The 22,004-nt window shown below is 37.1% G+C and overlaps 1 protein-coding gene across 5 annotated transcripts in view; it reads right to left on the bottom strand.

The window, feature by feature from the left end:
- Tie (Tie-like receptor tyrosine kinase) overlaps nt 1-22,004 on the bottom strand; it is a 234,581-nt gene that overhangs the window by 122,943 nt on the left and 89,634 nt on the right. For all 5 annotated transcript variants that reach the window (XM_073987735.1, XM_073987737.1, XM_073987734.1 and 2 more), the window contains one exon: nt 16,763-18,225. In XM_073987735.1, coding sequence (XP_073843836.1) covers nt 16,763-17,633 — 871 coding nt within the window. In that variant the 5' untranslated portion in view covers nt 17,634-18,225. The remainder of the gene's footprint in view (nt 1-16,762; nt 18,226-22,004) is intronic.

The following is a 22,004-nucleotide window of genomic DNA, read 5'->3' on the forward strand; positions in this document are numbered from 1 at the left end:
TGGCAGTGCCGAGGTAGACAAAGTCTTTGACTACCTCAAAATTATAGGTACCAACTTCCACAGTTGGTCCGAGCTCTATGGACGCTTTGCGTGTCAACACCATCAATTTGGTCTTTTCGCCGCTTATGGACAGACCCACTTTCGCAGATTCTCCTTCGACCTTCCTAAAGGTATCAGTTACTTCTTATCGTTTATGATGTGTTACTTATCGTCCTATGATGTGTATGTCATCAGCATAAGCAAGTAACATGTGGCTATTGATGTAGATTGTGCCATTTATTTTGACATTTGCATCTCGTATTACCTTTTCCAGCAAAATGTTGAATTGTCACACGAAAGGCTGTCTCCTTGTCTGAAACCTCTTTTGGTACAAAATTCTTCGGAGAGGTTCTTTCCAATTTTAACTGAGGACCTAGTATCAGTTAAAATCATCTTTTAAAGTCGGATGGGCTTTGCGGGGATACCAAATTCAGACATAGCATGGAATACATTTGATCCGAGGGGACTGTCGAATGCTGCTTTATAACTCACAAAAAGGTGATATGTGTCGATCTGCATCTCTTGGGTCTTCTCCAGGATTTGCCGCAGGGTAAATATCTGGTCAATGGTGGACTTGCCAGGTCTAAAGCCACATTGGTATGGTCCAATTATTTCGTTGACCATTGGCTTTAGTCGTTCGCACAATATCCCTGACACTATCTTATAGGCAATAGGTAGAAGACTTATGCCCCCATACTTGGAGCATACGGTCTTATCTCCTATCTTGTGGACGGGACACAGGATGCTCAGGTTCCAATCGTCGGGTACGCTTTCTTCCTGCCAGATGGTACTAACTAGGTGATGCATACACCTTATCAGCGCGTCGCCTCCGGTTTTAAACAGCTCGGCTGGTAAGCCATCGGCTCCTGCTGCTTTATTATTCTTCAGCCGGTTAATTGCTGTTTTACCTCATCTTGGCCGGACGGTATACATTCTACACCATCTTCTGGGATTGGATCTGTGGTATCATCGTCTTCGCTACTACTGGATTCCAGCAGATTGGAGAAATGTTTCTTCCATATCCTGGGCACACTATCTGTATCAGTTACCAAATTACCTTGCTGGTCTCTACAGGAGGATGTGCCTGTACCAAAGCCATCTGTTTGATGTTTCACTCTTTGGTTGAATTTTCGGATTTCATTCTGTCTCCTGTACATCTCGATTTTTTCACACTCCCGCTTTTCCATTTCTCTCTTTTTCTTGCGGAAAAGACGTTTCTCTTCTCTCCTTTTTTACCGATATCTCTCTCGTGCGCTACGCGTTGCTACGGATCGTAAAGTAGCCCTATATGCCGTATTTTTCTCTTCGGTAGCAGCACGACACTCCTGGTCATACCATGAATTCCTTTGTGGAGGTCTCTGGTATCCAGGTATGAATTTTGCGGCTGTTTGCATGGAGTGGTTAATATTTTGCCATTGTGTTGTTATGTTATCGGGACAAGGAGTGCTCTCATTAAGCAATTGGGTTAGTTGAGTGGAATATGCTGTGGCTGTCTGTTGTGTTTGCAGCCTATCGATGTTCAACTTCCGCGTTGTGTCTGTTCGTGTTTATTTGCAACGTTTAGACGGGCACGTACCTTTGTTGCAACAAGGTAGTGGTCCGAATCAATGTTTGCGCCTCGGAACGATCGTACATCCAACACTCTCGATGAATGTCTTCCATCTACACAACATGATCAATTTGATTACTTGTTCTTTGATCTGGAGACAGCCAGGTGCCCTTATGAATATCGAGATGATTAAATCTGGTACTGCTAACTACTATGTTTTTTGCAGCTGCAAAGTCTATCAGCATCATACCATTGTCAGATGTTACACTGTGGGGACTGAAATTCCCGACTGTTGGGCCAAGGATATTCTCCTTTTCAATTTTGGCATTAAAATCGCCTAGAATAATTTTAATGTCATGGGCAGGGCAACGGTCATATGTTTCTTCTAAGCGCTCGTAAAATATATCTTTGGTCTGTTCGTTCTTTTCTTTAGTTGGAGCATGAGCGCAAATAAAGATGATGTTGAAGAATTTAGCTTTTATTCGAATTGCAGCAAGTCTTTCATTCACTGGGGTGAAGCTGGATACCAGATGTTGTAGTCTCCGACTAACTACAAATCCGCAACCAAACTCATGCTTTACGTCATGGCAGCTATAATACAGTACGTCACCTTTAGGTGTTGTTTTGATGCCTTTCCCAATCCATCGGATTTCCTGTATGGCAGTGATATCGGCCTTGTACTTTTCAAGTACGCCTGCCAATGCGAAGACTGCACCTTCTCTATAAAAAGTGCGAACATTCCAGGTACAGATTCGTAGATCATGGCCCTTAAAACGTTTGCGGGGTTAGTCAACTTTAGAGGGGTTCGTTTTTCTTTCGTTTTTTCATAGTATGCTGTTTTTTCTAGGGTAGGGTTACTAACCCGACGCCCAAATCCAAGTTTTTAACGTTCTTATGGGTGAACGCGCTACACATGTTACCCCACTACCTTTAAGGGATGTTAAAGGCAGTTCCCTAGGTGACACCACGGGGAGGTCAGTGTCCACTTGAGATGAAAGAGGGACCAAGATAAATCCTGGGCTTTGCCATGTTAAAACCGGTCAGGACCGTTCCTTCCATCCCCTACGTCTCGCCGAACATATTATTATGAATTTCGTAGGATATGGGGTACCTTCCCCATGCATTTCCGTTAAGCGCTATATGTCTAAACCAACCTTATGATTATGTCGGTTTCTGCATAAATTTTGGGAGGCAATAGGGTTTTGTGTACCTTAGGTACATATTTGGGGCCAAATACCGGACCTAGCCCACTTTTTCAAATATGTTACATCTTGAAAACTGATGACCACGCCCACCCTTTTCAATACATTATTTTTCCAAAACTACTGAACCTAATTTCATGCAATTTTCAGAAAATGTTCAGGAATGTCCCGTGTTCAAAAATGCTATATATTTGTAGACGTATTTCGGGGGCTTATTGTTTTATAATCGCTATATTTGCTAAACTTATGACATCCGCTTGCAAATTAATTTTCGAGACAACGGTGGTTGCGCCCCCGATCAAGAAAAACTATTTATTTACAAATTTCCTTAAATGCTGAGGTTCATCGATCCATCAGCCATGAAAAACTAAAACATATAAGTCTCAATAAGCGAGAGAATTTGACTTAACCATTTTTTTTAACTTTTATAATTAGATCGCTTTAGGATAAAGACAGGAAATATAAACGATAATAAATCCTAAACAGCGTCAATTGGCGAAAAATCCGGCAAAGTCCGAAAGAGAAAAGAAAGGTTAAAGACAAAATCCATTGATAAAATTAAAATTCTAGTTTTTAACAAAATTTTAATTTAATCAAATTATGCGGGTGAAGTATGTTTTAAACACCTGTTAAAAGTAGTGAGCCAACATGAGCAGGGCGTTAGCGAAAAAAAACCCAACCCCATAAACTCCACATTTTTATGAAAACAAATAAAAAAGCGTAAAGTTAAGTCGAGCCAAACTTGTTATACCCTCCACCATAAAATACTGTGAGTTAATACTAAATAATTAGTTTTCTTTCTGTTGCGAAAGTACCTATGCTCACAATTTTAAATGAAGAACTTAGTTGACAACTAGGAACCCTAAATACCAAATTATAGATAACACTGTGCGACAACAAAAAAAATAACGAGGAAAATCGAGTAGATTATGAAAGTAGAGCTAAAAATATGAGACACGTGTATCGGCGTTTAAAAAGTTTACGTCGGAAAGTAACCAAAATAGGCGGGGCATGTTCCGCCCATTTTTAATTTTTTCGAAATATTCGAGTTAAGATATCTTTGAATCCTTGCATTTCAGGTATATAGTGTCTTTGGCAACTTTACGGAGGAGTATGTAGGCAATATTTTTGTTAAAAATTTTAACTCTCATGCGGTTCATCAAAGGGGTCTTTTTTGTCCTTTTTTCAAAAATCTTTCAAAAACTCCTTAAAAATGTGATTGTATTAAGTCCAAATATTCTGCAAAATTGTTCGCCATAAAATTTTACTTTAGGTCTTAGAATACACCAAATCTGTAACTCTTGTCTAATCGCCAGGAATCTCTAAAAATGATTAACGTTTTAGGGTTAAAGTCGGACTTCCTCTGAGTTTATTCAAAATTGACCCACAAAACATAACTTTAGAGAGATGATGTCAGAGACAAAAATATTCTTCGTCAAATTTGGGTCACAAAAGAAATGAAATGTCTATTTACATTTTATAGGATGAAAATATCAGTATCAATTTTGCTGAAAAAACATGAAAATATTTCCCAATTTTTTTGATGAAAAAAGGTTTCCTTCTTTTTTCGAGTTGGTACATGGAAGTAATATGAAACTTTGTTATAGGTGAAAAGTATCAAAGGATAAAAAATTCTACACAAAATTTCACTATGAGTTTCAAAATAAACCATATATCTATGTATACTATTTCCTTAAAAAAATTAGATTACAAATTTATATATATTAGGATGAAATTATATGTTTTAATTTCGGACAGTTAATTTTGCATAATTCCATACTGGATCCAAATCTAGCAAACTCCTTTACTTTTTGGGAATATGGTTAAAGAAAGAAATGTTCCAAATGAAATTTCATTATGGGTCTCTGAATAAAAGAAATCTGTAACCATAGCATATAACATTCTTAGCAGCACTTGTCTTTGATATATATGTTTTAGGGCCATATTATCAAATTTTCATACAGATTACCGTTGTGATTGGATAATGTAAATATCATATTGATGGTTTTTCGTTGTGAATTCATACAGAAGATGTTGTGCGTTCCATTTAAAATGCTTTTGAAATATTTGTGGTACATATATATTTGGAATATAAAAAACCCACATTGGACCTGCCCAAATTGCGTATTTTTAGTACTTTCAACTTAAATTCCGTAGTTTGGATAAGCCATTGGTTGCTTATATTGTAAGTGAAAATACATTAGAGGTCTACGGCTATGGTCAAGTGAAAATATAGGTGTCATATGGGCTCTCACATGAACAATTTGGTGTGGTCCAAAAAACTACAATGATGGGACTAACTCCTACTTTTGTGGCATTTACGGAATAAACCATAGAAAGCATATAATTTCATCCTAATATATATAAATTTGTAATCTATTTTTTTTAAGGAAATGGTATACATAGATATATGGTTTATTTTGAAACTCATAGTGAAATTTTGTGTAGAATTTTTTATCCTTTGACACTTTTCACCTATAACCAAGTTTCATTTTACTTCCATGTACCAACTCGAAAAAAGAAGGAAACATTTTTCATCAAAAAAATTGGGAAATATTTTCATGTTTTTTCAGCAAAATTGATACTGATATTTTCATCCTACAAAGTGTAAATAAATATTTCATTTTTTTTTTTTTTGTGACCCATAGTGAAATTTGACGAAGAATGTTTTTGTCTCTGACATCATCTCTCTAAAGTTATGTTTTGTGGGACAATTTTGAATAAACTCAGAGGAAGTCCGACTTTAACCCTAACACGTGTTTTTCATTTTTAGAGATTCCTGGCGATCAGACAAGAGTTACAGATATGGTGTATTCTGAGACCTATAGTAAAATTTTATGGCGAACAATTTTGTAGAATATTTGGATTTAATACAATTACATTTTTAAGGAGTTTTTGAAAGATTTTTGAAAAAAGGACAAAAAAGTCCCCTTTGATGAACCGCATGAGGGTTAAAATTTTTAATAAAAATATTGCCCACATACTCCTCCGTAAAGTTGCCAAAGACACTATATACCTGAAATGCAAGGATTCAAAGATATCTTAACTCGAATATTTCGAAAAAATTAAAAATGGGCGGAAATTGCCCCGCATATTTTGGTTACTTTCCGATGTAAACTTTTTAAACGCCGATACACGTGTCTCATATTTTTAGCTCTACTTTCATAATCTACATGATTTTTCCCATCATTTTGAAAAAAAATTGAATTTTTTGCACAGTGTAATAGATAACTCTTCGTAATTTTTTATGTTACGCGAGGAGTAAACAAACGTATATTTTTCTCTTTAACTTACCACGGTCCTGTCATAATTCTGTCTATTAGTTTTCTTAATTTATTATTCATTTCCTTGCCACAAAGTCGTCTAATTAAATTTGACAAACCAACCGAACAGTAGGTCAAGTTAGAATAGCAATAAAATAGAATAAAATATAATGAACTTGTTAATAGATTAAGATTTTCTCAGCGGTAATTTGTCCAAGCTTGAAATATTGTTAGCAGATCACAAATTAATGGAGAAACATCAAAGAAACCGGTCAGAAACAAATTTAAAATTCATTTTGTCGTCAAAAACAGAATGTTTCAAAACTATTGACTAATTTACCAGTTTATTATTTGACTTTCAGGGCAATTTGAAATACATGTATTTTGTTTTTGTATTTTTGAACGCACACGCAACACGCAGAGTTATAGGTTTTGCCCTCAAAAACAAAACAAAAAATAGTTTTTTTCGAATTTCATGCGGCACTGTCATTAACATTTTAAATACTTGAAGAAAACTGGCAATGCATTTAAATACAACAACAATTCGTATGGATAGCCTGATTTTCTTTCAATTTCATAAGCTTTAAAAATATACATATTTTTTTAAATACTTTAGTAGTTCTATTAAAATGTCTATTCCGACAAGTCAAAAATAACTATAAAAAAATGTCTATTCCACAAGTCAAAAATAACTATAAAAAAACAAAATTATAAAAATAAATAATTTTAAACAAAGAGAGATAATTATAAAATAATAAATAATCATTAATTTCTTTCAATGAATAACACATCTGATGTACCACGAAAGTGGTGTTAACACCTCAACATTAGGAAATTATATAACGTCGTTGTTACCCCAAAAACACACATTTATGGAAATTTCTTTTACGGCTTCCCAACATTAAAATTAAATCAAAATCATATCAATAATTTTATAGCTGTCTTGCGGTTTGTTAAAGCCATATGTAAACAATAAGAAATTAATGATGCGCTTGTAGCTCGGAGCTATTTTATGTCGAATTTTAACACTTTAAAACAGGTACATATATTTTGAGAAACACTCACTGTGCCCCTACAAGTAAAAGCAGCAATACTTATTACATTTATTTTGTGGCAACGAAAGTAAAACAGGGACGTAGCCGGAAATATAAGCTCCGTTCCAGTATTTTTTTAATGCTAAAATGTTCAAAAGAGAAAACCGTCAAAAACGAGTTCAACGCACACATTTTTCCTAAATGTACAGGAACGAAAAAATGGCAGAAATGTCAAAAAAACTGGAACAAATGTCAAAGTCGGCGTGTCAGCCAATCGGAAGCCGGCAAACATGTAGCACATTTTTGCTCGCTCAAATTTGTCGTGTAAAAAGTTTCTAAAGAGAGAGCCATTCAGCGCCATTTTTGTTCAAAGAGAAGTGAACATTTTGCAACTTCTTTGGTGTACGGGAACGCATTTCGGTGAAAAATGTTCAAAATGTGTTAAATGTGTAAAAACTTTTTAGTTCTGGAACGAAGCTATAGTAAACCAGGTACTTTGAATAAATAAAAAAGAAACAGTTGGCATTGTCGATATTTAAAACCACCCTTAGCTGTGATTGTACAAAAACAATGAGAAGAGTGGTGGATATAACACTATGCAACACTGAAAATGCAAACAACTTCTAGTGTGCATTTTTTGAAAGTACATATTTAGGCTATAAAAACCCTTGTAAGGTTTTGTCCTGTCAGATCCAGTTCGGATTTTATGGCCTAATCTAAACTGGGCTAAATTTACACTTTTTTGCATTGATCAGGCCTTTATAGGAATTTGGCTGTCTTTAGCGATATTGTAGCCCTAAACCAGTAGAACTTATCTTTTGAAAAAACCACTTAAGAAAAACTCCATCTAGGGCATCAACATCCATAAAATATGGAAAATTTTACATAATTGCTGAAATTCTGGGCAGTATTCCCTAAACAATTGGGAGTTGAACCAAGTAACCTTTTGCAAAAATCTTCCGAATAAAGTTCTCAACAATTCTTTAGAACATTGTGAAACTCTAAAATACTTGCTTCACGTTGTTTCAGAGGTATTTTGCATCATATCTTTTACAGCACGTAATTCAAACACAATTCACACCAACAGTTTATTCTCGCATTTCGGATTTCACTACATTATTGCTAAAAACAACGGCATAGAGACATTTTACAACAATGACATGTTCTGGAGTTGTGTATTACATTCCAGGGAATATTTTTCCAAAAGAAAATATTCAGAAAAAATTAACGGTTTTGGAGATACGGTGCGAAATACATAAAAATTATGGAATTTTTGCATATATTTTGAAATTTGAGGCAATAAATGTAGTTTTTCGAGTTCATTATTTCTCCAAATATTTTATCCTTGTTCTTATCTACAAATTTGCTTCAGAGGTCAGACGAAGATTCGCATTGATTTCAGAGATATAGCCCCGAATTTCTTTAAAAACTCAATATTTAACCATGTTTAGATGGGGCCATAAAATCCGAGCTGGATCTGACACAACAAAACCCAACTAGGGTTTCTTGTGGTTTGGGTCTGTACTTTCGAAAAATCCTCAGTTGAAATTGTTTGCACAAGATCACCTTAAAAATGTTGCACAGTGTAATTGTACTATGAGCTGATCCACAGTTTGCAAAAAGAATGGAATTTTCATTGGTGACAAAATAAGTTGTTGATGCAATTTGCATGCATCATAAATACTGAGCCTAATTATTCCACTAACAGAACATATACAATTGGTTGAATACCCGTGATCTGACCAACTTTCCCGGCAGAGATGACGGTGTGATTGTGACAGATCCGAATAGTTGCGTGTATTTATTTAATAAGCGAATTATAGAGCACCCCGGTGATTTATAGAGCACGATAGAATAAGGAGTTCATCGTTCCTTATGCGACAAAAAATTAATACACGACCTTACATATGTATACTACCTACAGCGATCGCATCGAGTCAGGTCAAAAGCAATTCCTGTTTTTCTGTTCACGAAGTATAAACTTTTCGCTTTATAATCTACCATGAAGATGGGCTATATTGACCCATTTTTATACCCTCAGCATTTATGCTAACGAGAGTATATGGCGAAAACCAAAAATCCTATACAATTCCATTTGAAAAAATTCAAAATTTTTTTTTGCGAGCACATCCACAGTTTTTGTCACAGAGGTTAAGAAAAATATTCTGGTTTCAAATACGTTCGCGTTCACAAAATTGGACGATGCGCGCAAAAGTTATAGCGGTTTTTATTCTCATATAAAGAAAAAATATTTAAAACAAGTAAAAAAGTATCAGTCGGCTCAGCCGACAGAGAAAACCCTCAGCCTGTGTATATTGAAACAATTTTTTCCCCAAAATAAAACGCCGTACACATTAGAGCCTTTTTGCCGGGTTAACCTTCTTTGTGAGGATTTATTTGACATATAACCAATGGAATTTACATTTAAAACCCAGTGGGTTTGTTAAATCCGGTTATATATAAACGTACTATAAGTATGTATATAGGGGGTTTTAAAAATTTTGGGCATTGAACCGACAAAAATGTTTATTAGGATTAAAGATCAAAAGTTTTGCGGAGGAGATACTAAAAGGAATGGATCGACATTGACCGTTATGGAAGTGGATCTCCAGCCACCACATATGCTGCCATAGGGCAGTATGGACTTTCCCCTGAAAAAACGTTTACCATGGTAATTAAGGCAGCGAATGCAAGTTACTTCAACAAAAATCAAAATGATCCGATAGCAGGTCTTAAAGTGAACTTATCCGAAATTTTGTGTGGGGCCGGTACCCCCCCACACAATGGAGTGGACAAATATAGTCCATATTTGAAACTGACCTATATCTAGTAGATATATTAGGATGTGTAAAGTATGGACCAATTCGGCCACTCCCTTCAAGAGTTACCGTATGAACAAATTTTCCGAACATTTTTGAACTTTTGTGGGGGAGGTACCTGAAGGAGTGGACCGATATGACTTATCTTCAAATTTAAACTATGTTTGCACAAAATATTGCTCAGGCTAAATTTTGGACCGAATCTGCAGATCCGTCCAAGAGTTATCTTGCGCTCCAACCACCACACATTGTGTCATAGGAGTTTTTTTTTTTTAAAAAACTTTCAGGCTATTTTCTCAGGAAGTATGGACTTGCCCCTAATGATACTTGTACCGTCGTATGAAGGACAGTGAATACAAGTTGCTAAAACAAAAATCAGAGCGATTCGAGAGATGGCCCTAAACTGAACTTTTCCGAAATTTTATGTGGGAGGTACCCGAAGGAGTGGACCGATTGAGTCTATATTGAAACATTATCTATGTCTGGTACATATTTTACGATGGGCAAAGTATGGTCCAAATCTATTACTCCCTTCAAGAGTTATCTTGCGCACAAATTTTCCGAACATTTTCGAACTTTTTTGTGGGAGGTACCGGAAGGAGTGGATCGATGTAGCCTACCTTCGAACTTAAACTAAGTTTGGGAAAAATATTACGAAAGCCAAAGTTTGAACCGAATCGGTTTATCCCTTCGAGAGTTATCGTGCGCTTCAGCCAGCCAGCCAGACAGACGGACGGACATTGCTCAATCGACTCCAAATTGTCTGAACACACACTTTCGTCCAAACATACTTGGGGTCTAAAACCATTATTTCGATGAGGCACATTTTGCCCGTATGAATGTGTATATACCCTCGTTAGCATAAATGCTGAGGGTATAAAAAGTACAATTCTTATATATTTAAATTCTCAGGCGAAACGTACATGCCGTCCTATCGCCAGTAGCGAAGATTCTAGAGGCATGGCTTCCTGAAAATGCACCCCCACATAACAGCATTACACTCCATATTCAGTTACAGTTATGGTGGTTTTTGACCTATCGAAGGCTTTCGATACCGCTAATCATCCCAATTAGTTGGAAGATATAGAGCCAAATTTTAAACAATATTTTGTGGAATTTAGAAATAAGAAGTCGAAGAAGAGTGAAACATGGAGTTAAACATGGAGTTAACCAAGACGAGTTGATATCTGAGGAACTGTTTAACTTCTCTCTTCTAAAATTCGAAGCCCTCCAGACGACATAGATCGTAATGTATAATAACTTACATAGCTGGCTCGTTACAGAATATTAGTTCCATAAGCCAAACTAAGAAAAGATCTCCAATTCTCTCTGTTTGTTGCTTCGCTTTCTTGAATGCCGCGGCTTTTCATCTCGTCATCCACTTGTTTGCTCCATTGAAGCCTTGAACTGCCAATTCTGCGGGTACCGGCATGTGGCCCATATTTATACACCTTTTTAGCGGGTTCATCATCAAACACACCAAGCACTGCCTTCCCTGCTTGTGCAAGTACCCAAGCTTCGGAACCATACATTAGCACGGTTAGTATCAGTGTTTGTATAGTGTTATTTTTGTTTAACTGCTTACTTAAGCCAGAGTAACATCTGATGGCCAATACAATTCTACTTTTTATTTCATAACTGATGTTGTTTTTTTGTGTTTATGGCGGTGCCGAGGTAGACGAAGTCTTTTACTACCTAAATATTATAGAAACCAACATCCACTGTTAGTCCGAGCTCTATGGACGCATTGCGCGTCGACACCATCAACTTGGTCTTCTCGCCGTGTATCGCTAGACCCACTTTAGCAGATTCTCCTTAGATTTTCTTCTTTAAGGACGGGTAAATATCTGGTCAATGGTGGACTTGCCAGGTCTAAAGCCGCATTGGTATGGCAAAATTATTTCGTTGACCATGGGCTTTAGTCGTTCGCACAATATCCCTGACACGATATTGTAGGCAATCGGGAGTAGACTTATGCCCCTATAGTTATAGCATTCAGTCTTATCTCCTTTCTTATGAACGGGGCACAGGATACTCAGGTTCCAATCGTCGGGTACTCGTTCTTCCTGCCAGATGGTGCTAACTAGTTGATGAATACACCTTATCAGCGTGTCGCCTCCGGTTTTGAACAGCTCGGCTGGTAAGCCATCGTCTCCTGCTGCCTTATTATTCTTCAGCCGATTTATTGCTGTATTTACCTCATCTTGGCTGGGCGGTATACATTCAATACCATCTTCTCTGATTGGGACTGTGGTATCTTCGCCGTCTTCGCTGCTATTGGGTACCAACAGTTTTGAAAAATGTTCTTTCCATATCCTGAGTACACTATCTGTATCAGTTACCAAATTACCTTGCTGGTCTCTACAGGAGGATGTGCCTGTACCAAAGCCATTAGTTTGATGCTTGACTCTTTGGTAGAATTTTCGGACTTCATTCTGGCTCCTGTACATCTCGATTTTTCACACTCCTGCTTTTCCATCTCTCTCTCTCTTTTTCTTGCGGAAAAGACGTTTCTCTTCTCTCCTTTTCTCACGATACCTCTCTAGTGCGCTACGCGTTGCTACGGATTGTAAAGAAGCCCTATATGCCGCATTTTTCTCTTCGGTAGCAGCACGACACTCCTGATTATATCATGGATTCCTTGGTGGAGGTCTCTGGCATCCAAGTATAGATTTTGCGGCTTAATATATCAGCCGCAAAATCCATGATGAGGAGTGCTTTGATTTAGCAATGGGGCTAGTTGAGTGGAATATGCTGTGGCTATCTGTTGTGATTGCAGCTTACCGATGTCTAACTTTCGTGTTGTGTCTGTTCGTACTTTGTTTGCTACGTTTAACCGGGTGCGTACCTTTGCTGCAACAAGGTAGTAGTACGAATCTATGTTTGCTCCTCGGAACGACCGCACATCCAACACGCTCGATGAATGTTTTCCATCGATCACAACGTGATCAATTTGATTTCTTGTTTTCTGATCTGCAGACAGCCAGCTGCCCTTATGAATGTCGAGATGTTGAAATCGGGCTAACTAACCATGTTTTTTGCCGCTTCAAAGTCTATCAGCCTCATACCATTGTCAGATGTTTCGCTGTGGAGACTGAATTTCCCGACTGTTGGGCCAAATATATTCTCCTTTACAATTTTGGCATTAAAATCGCCTAGAATTATTTGAATGTCATGGGCAGGGCAACGGTCATAAGTTTCTTTTAAGCGCTCATAAAATATGGGTGTTTTTTTAAGCTAGATAGAACTTAAAATTGTAAAAAGTAACACAAAAAATTAAATTTTGATGAAACTTTTTTTTTTTTTTGTTTCAGTATACTCTGACAAATCATCATGAATAGACTCACGCTTGAACAACGCTACGAAATTATCCAAATTTACTTTGAAAATCAGTCGTCGATTCGCGCAACTTATAGACGACTTCGTCCGTTGTTTTATCGCAAAATTGTGTTCAGCGATGAGGCGCATTTTTGGCTTAACGGGTTTGTTAATAAACAAAATTGCCGCATATAGAGTGAGACCAATCCACAAGAGACCCTACAGACTCCATTACATCCAGAAAAATGCACCGTATGGTGCGGTTTTCACGCTGGTGGCTTCATCGGACCTTATTTCTTCAAAAATGAGGCCGGAGCTCGCGTTACGGTCAATGGAGATCGTTACCGCACCATGATCAATGATTTTTGTTGGAAAATATGGATGACATTGATCCGGAGGAGATGTGGTTTCAACAGGATGGCGCTATGTGCCATACGGCGAACGCAACCATCGACTTATTGAAATCAAAATTTGGCGATAAGTTGATTTCGAGAAGTGGACCTGTCAATTGGCCTCCAAGGTCGTGCGATTTGACACCTCTCGATTATTTCCTGTGGGGCTACGTGAAGTCACTGGTTTATGCTGATAAACCAGCAACAATTGATGCCTTGGAGGCCAGCATTGTTCGTGTTATTCGTGACATACGGCCAGCAGTGCTCGAAAAAGTGGCCAAAAATTGTACGTCCAGAATGCACTTCGTCAAGAACAGCCGCGGTGCCCATATGCCCGAAATCATTTTCAAATGTTAATGTCACGTATTGATCTTTCGAATAAAAAAAATTTTGATTACAATTTAATTTTTTGTGTTATTTTTTACAATTTCAAGTTCTATCGGGCTTAAAAAAACACCCTATATCATTGGTCTGTTCGTTCTTGTCTTCAGTGTGAGCATGAGCGCAAGTAAAGCTGATATTGCAGAATTTTGCTTTAATCGAATTGTAGCGAGTCTTTCATTCATAGGGGTGAAGCTGGAGACCAAATATTATAACTTCCGACCAACAACAAATCCGCAACCAAACTCATGCTTTGTGTCTTGGCAGCTATAATACAGTGCGTTACGTTTAGGTGTTGTTGTGACGCTTACACTTACTTACACTTAAATAGTATTTTTTATTTTTTTTAATTTGTCAAGAACATGTTTAATACCACTGTCCAAATTTTTGGTGGGTAAAAATTTAACAAAGAGTTTTAAAAAACAAAATTGATATATTTAATATTTAACAAGTAAGCCAATGCTATAGTCGGACGGGGCCGACCATGTAATACCCTACACCTTTACCCCTGGGTAATTAAAGGTAATTACCTTTCCATATATCAAAATTTCTTTATGGAACAAATAAACTTATTGTAAGAAGTAAATTTGTGGATTCTGGTACCGTATCACACCAAGCTTAAATAATAACATAATAAATGTTTCACAAACATCCCAAAAGGGACAACGCTCAATGATATGGAACCCACAGCTTATCTCCGAGTCCGCACGGCGTATCCTAAGACACCACTTGTAGGGTAGTTTAACATGACTGAAATACTCAGAAAATATCGCAAACCCTACTGAAGGATATTTTGCAACCGTTGAAAATTTGATTTTGCCTGGCTGGGGAATCGTTTTGAAAAAAGGTGGCAAAGCGACCCATGCTGCAATCTATGTATAAAAATCCGATTAGACAATTAAAACGTTGGGGCACCATGTAACCACTGGGAATGGGAAAATGTGGTTCTCTACACAAAACCCATTATATATTAAGCATTATCTAGCAGACACTTTATTGCAATTTTCATCAGGGGAAGATCAGTAGTTCAAACCAAAAATATATTTTTTTTGAATTTTTCATACAAAAGTAATGGTCCATTTCACCCGCTCATTAATATCAGATCATCATCCAAAATTGTAAGCATCTTCCTCTACCTAACTCCTAACCTCGTGCAAAATATTGTGATTTTTGGGATATAATTGCGACCTCTAGCGTGTTTATCATTACACTGCAAACAAATAACAGGGTATATTAGGCTGTAAATCTGTTATCTTATCATGTACACCATCACAATTGACATCACTAGAATGGTCAAGCGTTCCTCTTCCAAGTATAGCTTACTTGCCCAAAATGTCTCTTCCAGGAATAAATATATAAGCTGTATATTAAAACTTTTCAAAATTTTCACACAAAAGTTTTGGTCCATTTTACCCTCTAAATATTAGCTGATCGCCATCAGAAACTGCAAGTTTCTTCTTTGTCATACACTCTTACTTTATTTAAAATTTCGAGGAGATCTGACTATTATTGCGACCTACAGAACATCTTCAAAATCGGATAAAAATTATGTTTTTTGTCTATTTCACCCGATAAATATTTCACGATCATCACCAATTAAAATAGCCATCTATTCTGATGTGAAACCGACCTCCACACCAAATATCGGGACGATCGTTCCATAATTGCGGCCTGGAGTTTGATTACAATTTATAATGGACAGGCGGACACATAAGCCAACAAAATGTGAAAATCTACTGGAAATAACTCATGTATGTCCGTCCATAAAATTCATGGAATGGTAATTGGTGGACATTAGAACAGAAATTATGCGAGAAAAGTAATGGCTAATTCATAAAATGGAAGAAAGAAAAACATTATGAAATTCTTCAATTTAATATGCCTTATATTTCCATTGTTGTTTAATTCCAGTGCGAATTTTCAAATCGTAAAAAATGTTTTGCAACCTCAAATATTAGCTTGCATAACAATGTCTAAACCTTTTTCATTCATTTACATTTTTCATAAATATTTACAAGATAATCTTAGATAATCGATGTTTCCCTGACATCAGTTCTTATAATGTGGAAAATATTAAACAAAACTTTCCCTTTTATATTGTGAGAATTTCTTCTTCACAATGTCTTACAAATACTTTCACTTTAGCCGGAAAGCTAAATATTGTAAATCTGGTAAATTCCCAGCATAATTAAAGAAATAATGGCAAATAAACGTTTCTTTAAATGTGTTGTCATTTGTCAAAATATAAAAAAACGTCTTCCAAAAATAAATCAGTGACAAAAAACTTTATATAACCTTATAATTACTTCTTCATTTACTATCTTAACAAAAGAGTTAAGACACAAACTCTTAATGGTACATAAAGACAAGAAATCGAAACCCATATTTTCTGTTTGAAACTTGTCATCGTTTTTGATTTTTATCAAGTAAACATTTCAATATTTAAAATGATTTTAATCTTCATACTTTGTTATCAAAATAATTTATTAAATTTAATTCTCCCTCAACCCTATTTAATTCTAAATATCATTTCACCAACAAACATGATGTAATTATAATTAATTGAAATAATAATTTGACAAACAGAACGTCATATTTTAAAAATAAACTACACCAAATGAATGTTTTCTCGAAAAAATCAAAATTCTACAACAACAAAATATTTTTTAAGATTAGTTTGAAAAAAACAGAACAACAAAAACAGATGTTTAAAAATCTGTTTTTTAATAGAAAGCTAATAAAAAATCAAAACAACACTCACTCACCTTCTGATTCATTTAATAATTCAGACGAACTGTCCAAATCGTCATCGATATCCAAATCTTCATCGTCATCATCGTTATTATCTTCATCGTCATCTTTTATATCAGACGCCTCATTTAGAGATTTTGAAGAAGCGCTGGCAATGTTGCGATTTTTGTCACTTTCGCCATTTGTAATTGCCGATGAGTTACCACCACCAGACTTGGTGGGTGGTGAGGGAGTGGTGGTGGTGCTGGCGAATTTAAAAAATCTACCTTGTCTTGCTGCTAAGAAGACATCAGCTGGTTGTTTTCCCTCACCTTCTAAAGCCACTGCTGGCTGCGGCACTGCTCCATTGTCATTATTTTTCGGTGTGGCAATTTGCCATGATGCGTTGTTGTTGTTGTTCGTACTGTTAAAAATATTATTGTTTGTGGAACTATTGTTTGCAACGCCATTGTTGTTGTTGTTGAGCTTGGAAGAAGTTTGGTTAAGGTGCCGCTGTTGTATTTGCTGAGAAACCGCTGTGTTGCAACACAATATCAGCATAAATACCACCAACACCAACCATAAACAAATGCCACTGAGTAAACCACTAGCTTGGCTATAACACCATGATGATGATGACGATGATGTAGCACCAACAACACCCCTGCTACTCCAGCTACTATTTTTACGACTTCTACTAGGGCCTACTCCTCCCAACAATGCACCACCACCTACGGCACGTTTTATATTGGCTTTATTGCCACATTTGCAACAACAATGGTCTTTGTGTGTTACTTCGTTTGTCTGCAATTTTTTAAGTTTATGTTTGTGTTGTTGCTGCGGTTGTTGTTGTTGTTGGTTATTTTGGCTTGATGGCTCTTTAGACATCATCAGCAAATGCACCATGATAAGCACCGTGGTGTAGCTTAAAATAGATTTTGTAGATGATTTTCTTTATGTTGTGATTTTGAGGGGGGAGACTTCAAACAAAACTTTTGTTGCATATGCCTGCCTTGTCTGTCCGTCGGTCAAAACGTAAGTCTAGTAGAATTTTCTTTTAGCGTCTTTCGTGTTTTTTAGAAATTTTGTACTAATAATTTTTTTTTTCTGTCATTCGCAAAAATTTTCTTTCGTTATTCACTTTTCAAAATTTTTTGGTTTCTCTCTCTCTCTCTGTCCATTAACGATTTTATCTCAATTCGTAATTGTTGTAATTATGCAGAATTTTCTCGTTTATTTTAAGGCCACATTTATGGTAATTGTCTTTCAAACCGCCACAACCGCTATTGTCGCCACCGCTGCTGCTGCTGCATAAAATGCCGGTTTCAAAATCTGGTTGCTGTTTGCGTTGGTGCTTCTGCTGCTGCTGGCGTTGCTGTTTCTGTTTTTCCTCCGCTCCGCTCAATTGTATCTGTTTCTGTTTTCGACAATAATTCAAGTCTTGTTGTAGACTTATTTTCACTTGTTGTTGGTTGAAATCTTGTTGCAACATTGGTATCTGAAAAAAATGAAAAAAAAAAAACAAAATTTTTATGAATATTCGTTGGTACGCTCATAAATTGAAATATGTATGAAAAAATCTACTGGAATGTTAATGTTTGAACAAAAAAGAGATAATGCTAATATGGTGCAAACTACTTTTCAGACAAAGTAGGTATGTCGTAAGTATGGAGGGAGGAGATCACGATGCCAATTACTGGCAAACATATGCATGCATACAAATCTGGATCCGTTGTCAACCAAATCTCTATTGCAGAAGTCTGGGCTCAGTTCATGTTTCACCTGGATATACCCTTCATCTTGTGGTGGAGGATATAAAAAGTAAAAAAGTATCGGCTTTGCCAAAAATATTTTTATTCAAGTTGAGCTGTTATGACCTAAGAGGTTCATTGAAAAATTAGGAATCCACCGAAGTCCCACACATTCAGCCATTATGCTACGTTTCGCGGGTGGTTAAGTCCGATCATCAGGCATATTAGAATGTTATTTTAGTGGGCGGGCAAAGGCTAAGCTTTTAAAGCTCAAAAGTGTTGCGTAGGAGGTATCTAAAGGAATGGACCAACATAACCCATTTTGGATATTATTTTGGGAGTAATTCCATTCGATAGATAACGCGCACACCAGTCATTTCAGTTGACCACCGCACAGTGATTCAGAATCGTTTTTCCTGGTCAAAACTCTGTAACTCTTGAACGGATAGAGATATTTTCAGAATTCTTTTTTTATACCCTCCGCCATAGTATGGAGGGTATATTAAGTTTGTTTCCTCTTTTTAACACATCGAACTAATCGTTTGCGACCCCATAAAGTATATATTCTTGATGAGGAGGATGAAGGTCTAAGACGATCTAGCCATGTCCGTCAGTCTGTCCTTCTGTTAAATTCACTCTAGCGTCCGCAATAATTGGGATAGAACCCTAATATTTTCCACCCTTTTGTCTTTTTTCCATAGGTTTCTTCCATAGGTACTCTAAGCGGTGGATATCGCCCATTTTCGAACATAAACTAAGTTTGGACAAAATATTACGATATCCAAAGTTTGGACCAAATCGGTTGCTCTGCTTAAGAGACATCGCGCGTAACATTTAAGCGAATATTTTTGAACTTTTGTGGGGGAGGAACCGAAAGAAGTTGACCGGTAAGAACCATCTTCGAACTTTATCTAAGACTATAATGATAGGAGATATGAAAGGAGATAAGACTTTGTGCTCCAACTATAGGGGCATAAGTCTTCTCCCTATCGCCTACAAGATAGTGTCAGGGATATTATGCGATCGACTAAAGCCCATGGCCAATGAAATAATTGGACCTTACCAATGCGGCTTTAGACCTGGCAAGTCCACCATCGACCAGATATTTACCCTGCGGCAAATCCTGGAGAAGACCCAAGAGATGCAGATCGAAACCTATCCCCTTTTTGTCGATTATAAAGCAGCCTTCAACAGTCCGCTATGTTCAAAGGTATTCCAAGCCATGTCTGAATTTGGTATCCCCGCAAAGCTCATTCGGCTATGTAAAATGACTCTAACTGACACAAGATCTTCAGTTAAGATAGGAAAGAACCTCTCCGAAGAGTTTGGTACCAAAAGAGGTTTCAGGCAAGGAGACAGCCTTTCGTGTGATCTTTTCAACATCATGCTTGAAAAGGTTATACGAGAGGCAAACGTCAAAGGAAGTGGCACAATCTACACCAATAGTCACATGTTACTTGCTTATGCTGATGATATAGACATCATGGGCCGATCAGTAAAAGAAGTAACTGATAGCTTTATGAAAGTCAAAGGAGAATCTGCTAAAGTGGGTCTGGCGCTAAACGTCGAAAGACCAAGCTGATGGTGTCGACGCGAAATGCGCCCATTGACATCGGACCAGCTGTTGAAGTTGGTTCCTATAATTTTGAGGTAGTAAAAGACTTCGTATACCTCTGCACCGCCGTAAACTCAACAAACGAAATCAGTTGTGAAATAAAAATAAGAATTGTTTTGGCCAGCAGATGCTACTTTGGCTTAAGTAAGAACTTTAAAAACAAAGCCACAACTCGTCAAACAAAAATAACGCTTTCCAAAACTCTGATAATACCCATACTGATGTATGTTTCCAAAGCCTGGGTACATGCGCAAGCAGATAAGGAAGGGCTTGGCGTGTTTGAAAAAAAAATTTATCGAAAGATCTACGGACCAATCTGCGTTAACGTTGAATATCGACGTCGCATGAAACACAAGCTGTATCTGCTATACAACGACATCACTATAGATAAACGTATCGAGATGCAGCGATTGGGTTGGCTAGGCCATATCATTAGAATGAGCGATGATGAACCCGCTAAAAAGGCGTATAAATACAGGTCACATAGCTGTGCACGCAGAATTGGCAGGCCAAAGAATAGATGGCGCAAGCGAGTGGATGAAGAGATGACAAGGCGCGGTATTCCAGAAAGCGAAGCAATAGACAGAGAGAAATGGAGATCTTTTCCTAGTTCGGTCTATGGAACAAATGTTCTGTAATGGGCCAGCTAAGTAAGTAAGTAACGATAGGCAACGTTTGGACCAACGTACTGTCCGGCTGCAGTGTGCACCAGTCACTACACTTGGTTTCCGTAGAGTTTTTTAAAGCTTTAGGACCATTATTTCAGAAAGCATGAACTTACCACTAGAAAAGAACTTACCACCAAAGCGATTCAAGAGCAGGTCCTAAACTTCACTTTTCCGTAGTCCGATATAGACCATATTCAAACCCGATCTTTGTCTGGTAGAAATTTTACGATGTGCAAAATATGGAAAAAGTAGATTACTGACTCCATAAGTTATGGTCCGCATAATTTTATAGAAAATTTTTGAACTTTTGTAGGGGATATACCCGAATGAGTGGACCGGCATGGCTCATAACTCAAATTTAGGACCCAATCGGTGGATTCCTTGGAGAGTTGCCGTGCTCTCCAGCCAGACAGACAGACGGACATGGTTAAATGGGATGAGCAACATAAGCCTAAAGGTTATAATATGGGGGTATAATTAAATTTGTCATTCCGTTTTAGTACATCGAAATATTCGTCGGAGACCCTATAAAGTATATACATTCTTGATCAGGGTAAAATTATAAGTCGATATAGCCATGTCCGTCCGTCTAGCTGTTTAAATCAAGATGCAGCTTGAAATATTTAAGATAAAGCTTTATAATTTGCCATAGAAGTTTCTATTACCGCTAGAATGTTTGGTATTAAATATAGGTTTTATCGGTCCACGTTTTGATGTAGCCCCCATAGAACAGTCCGTCCCGATTTTCCGTATTTTGAAGGTTTCATTCACATAATCTTACCAAAATCATTAAAATTTGGTATTTACTATTCTATGGGAGTAAAAAACCTTCCACCTGAAATTTCTCGGTATAGGTCCACGTCTTCGTATAGACCCCACAGAACGATAGTTTCCTATTTTCAGTATTTTGAAGGTTTCAGCGCATTATCAAACCAAAGTGGAATAAATTTGGTATTTAGTCTTTGAGTATAGAATATACCAGAAGAGAATTATGAGTATAGGTCCACGTTTTCATATTGCCACCATAGAGCTGTACCTCTCGATTTTTTTATTTTTAATGTTGTGGTCTCAATAATGAGCTGAAATTTGGCCACCCGATTTTCTGTATTTGGGAGGTTGTGATCTAAATATCCCACGTTTTCATATAGGCTCCATAGAATGATACCTCCCGATTTTCAGTATTCTGGAAGTTTCAGCGTCATTATTAAACTAACATGGATGGAATTGGGTGTTTGGCCTTTGA

The sequence above is a fragment of the Musca autumnalis genome, unplaced genomic scaffold (genome assembly GCF_047663935.1).
Source record: "Musca autumnalis isolate F117 unplaced genomic scaffold, ASM4766393v1 scaffold_4, whole genome shotgun sequence".
In the NCBI taxonomy this organism is placed as follows: domain Eukaryota; kingdom Metazoa; phylum Arthropoda; class Insecta; order Diptera; family Muscidae; genus Musca; species Musca autumnalis.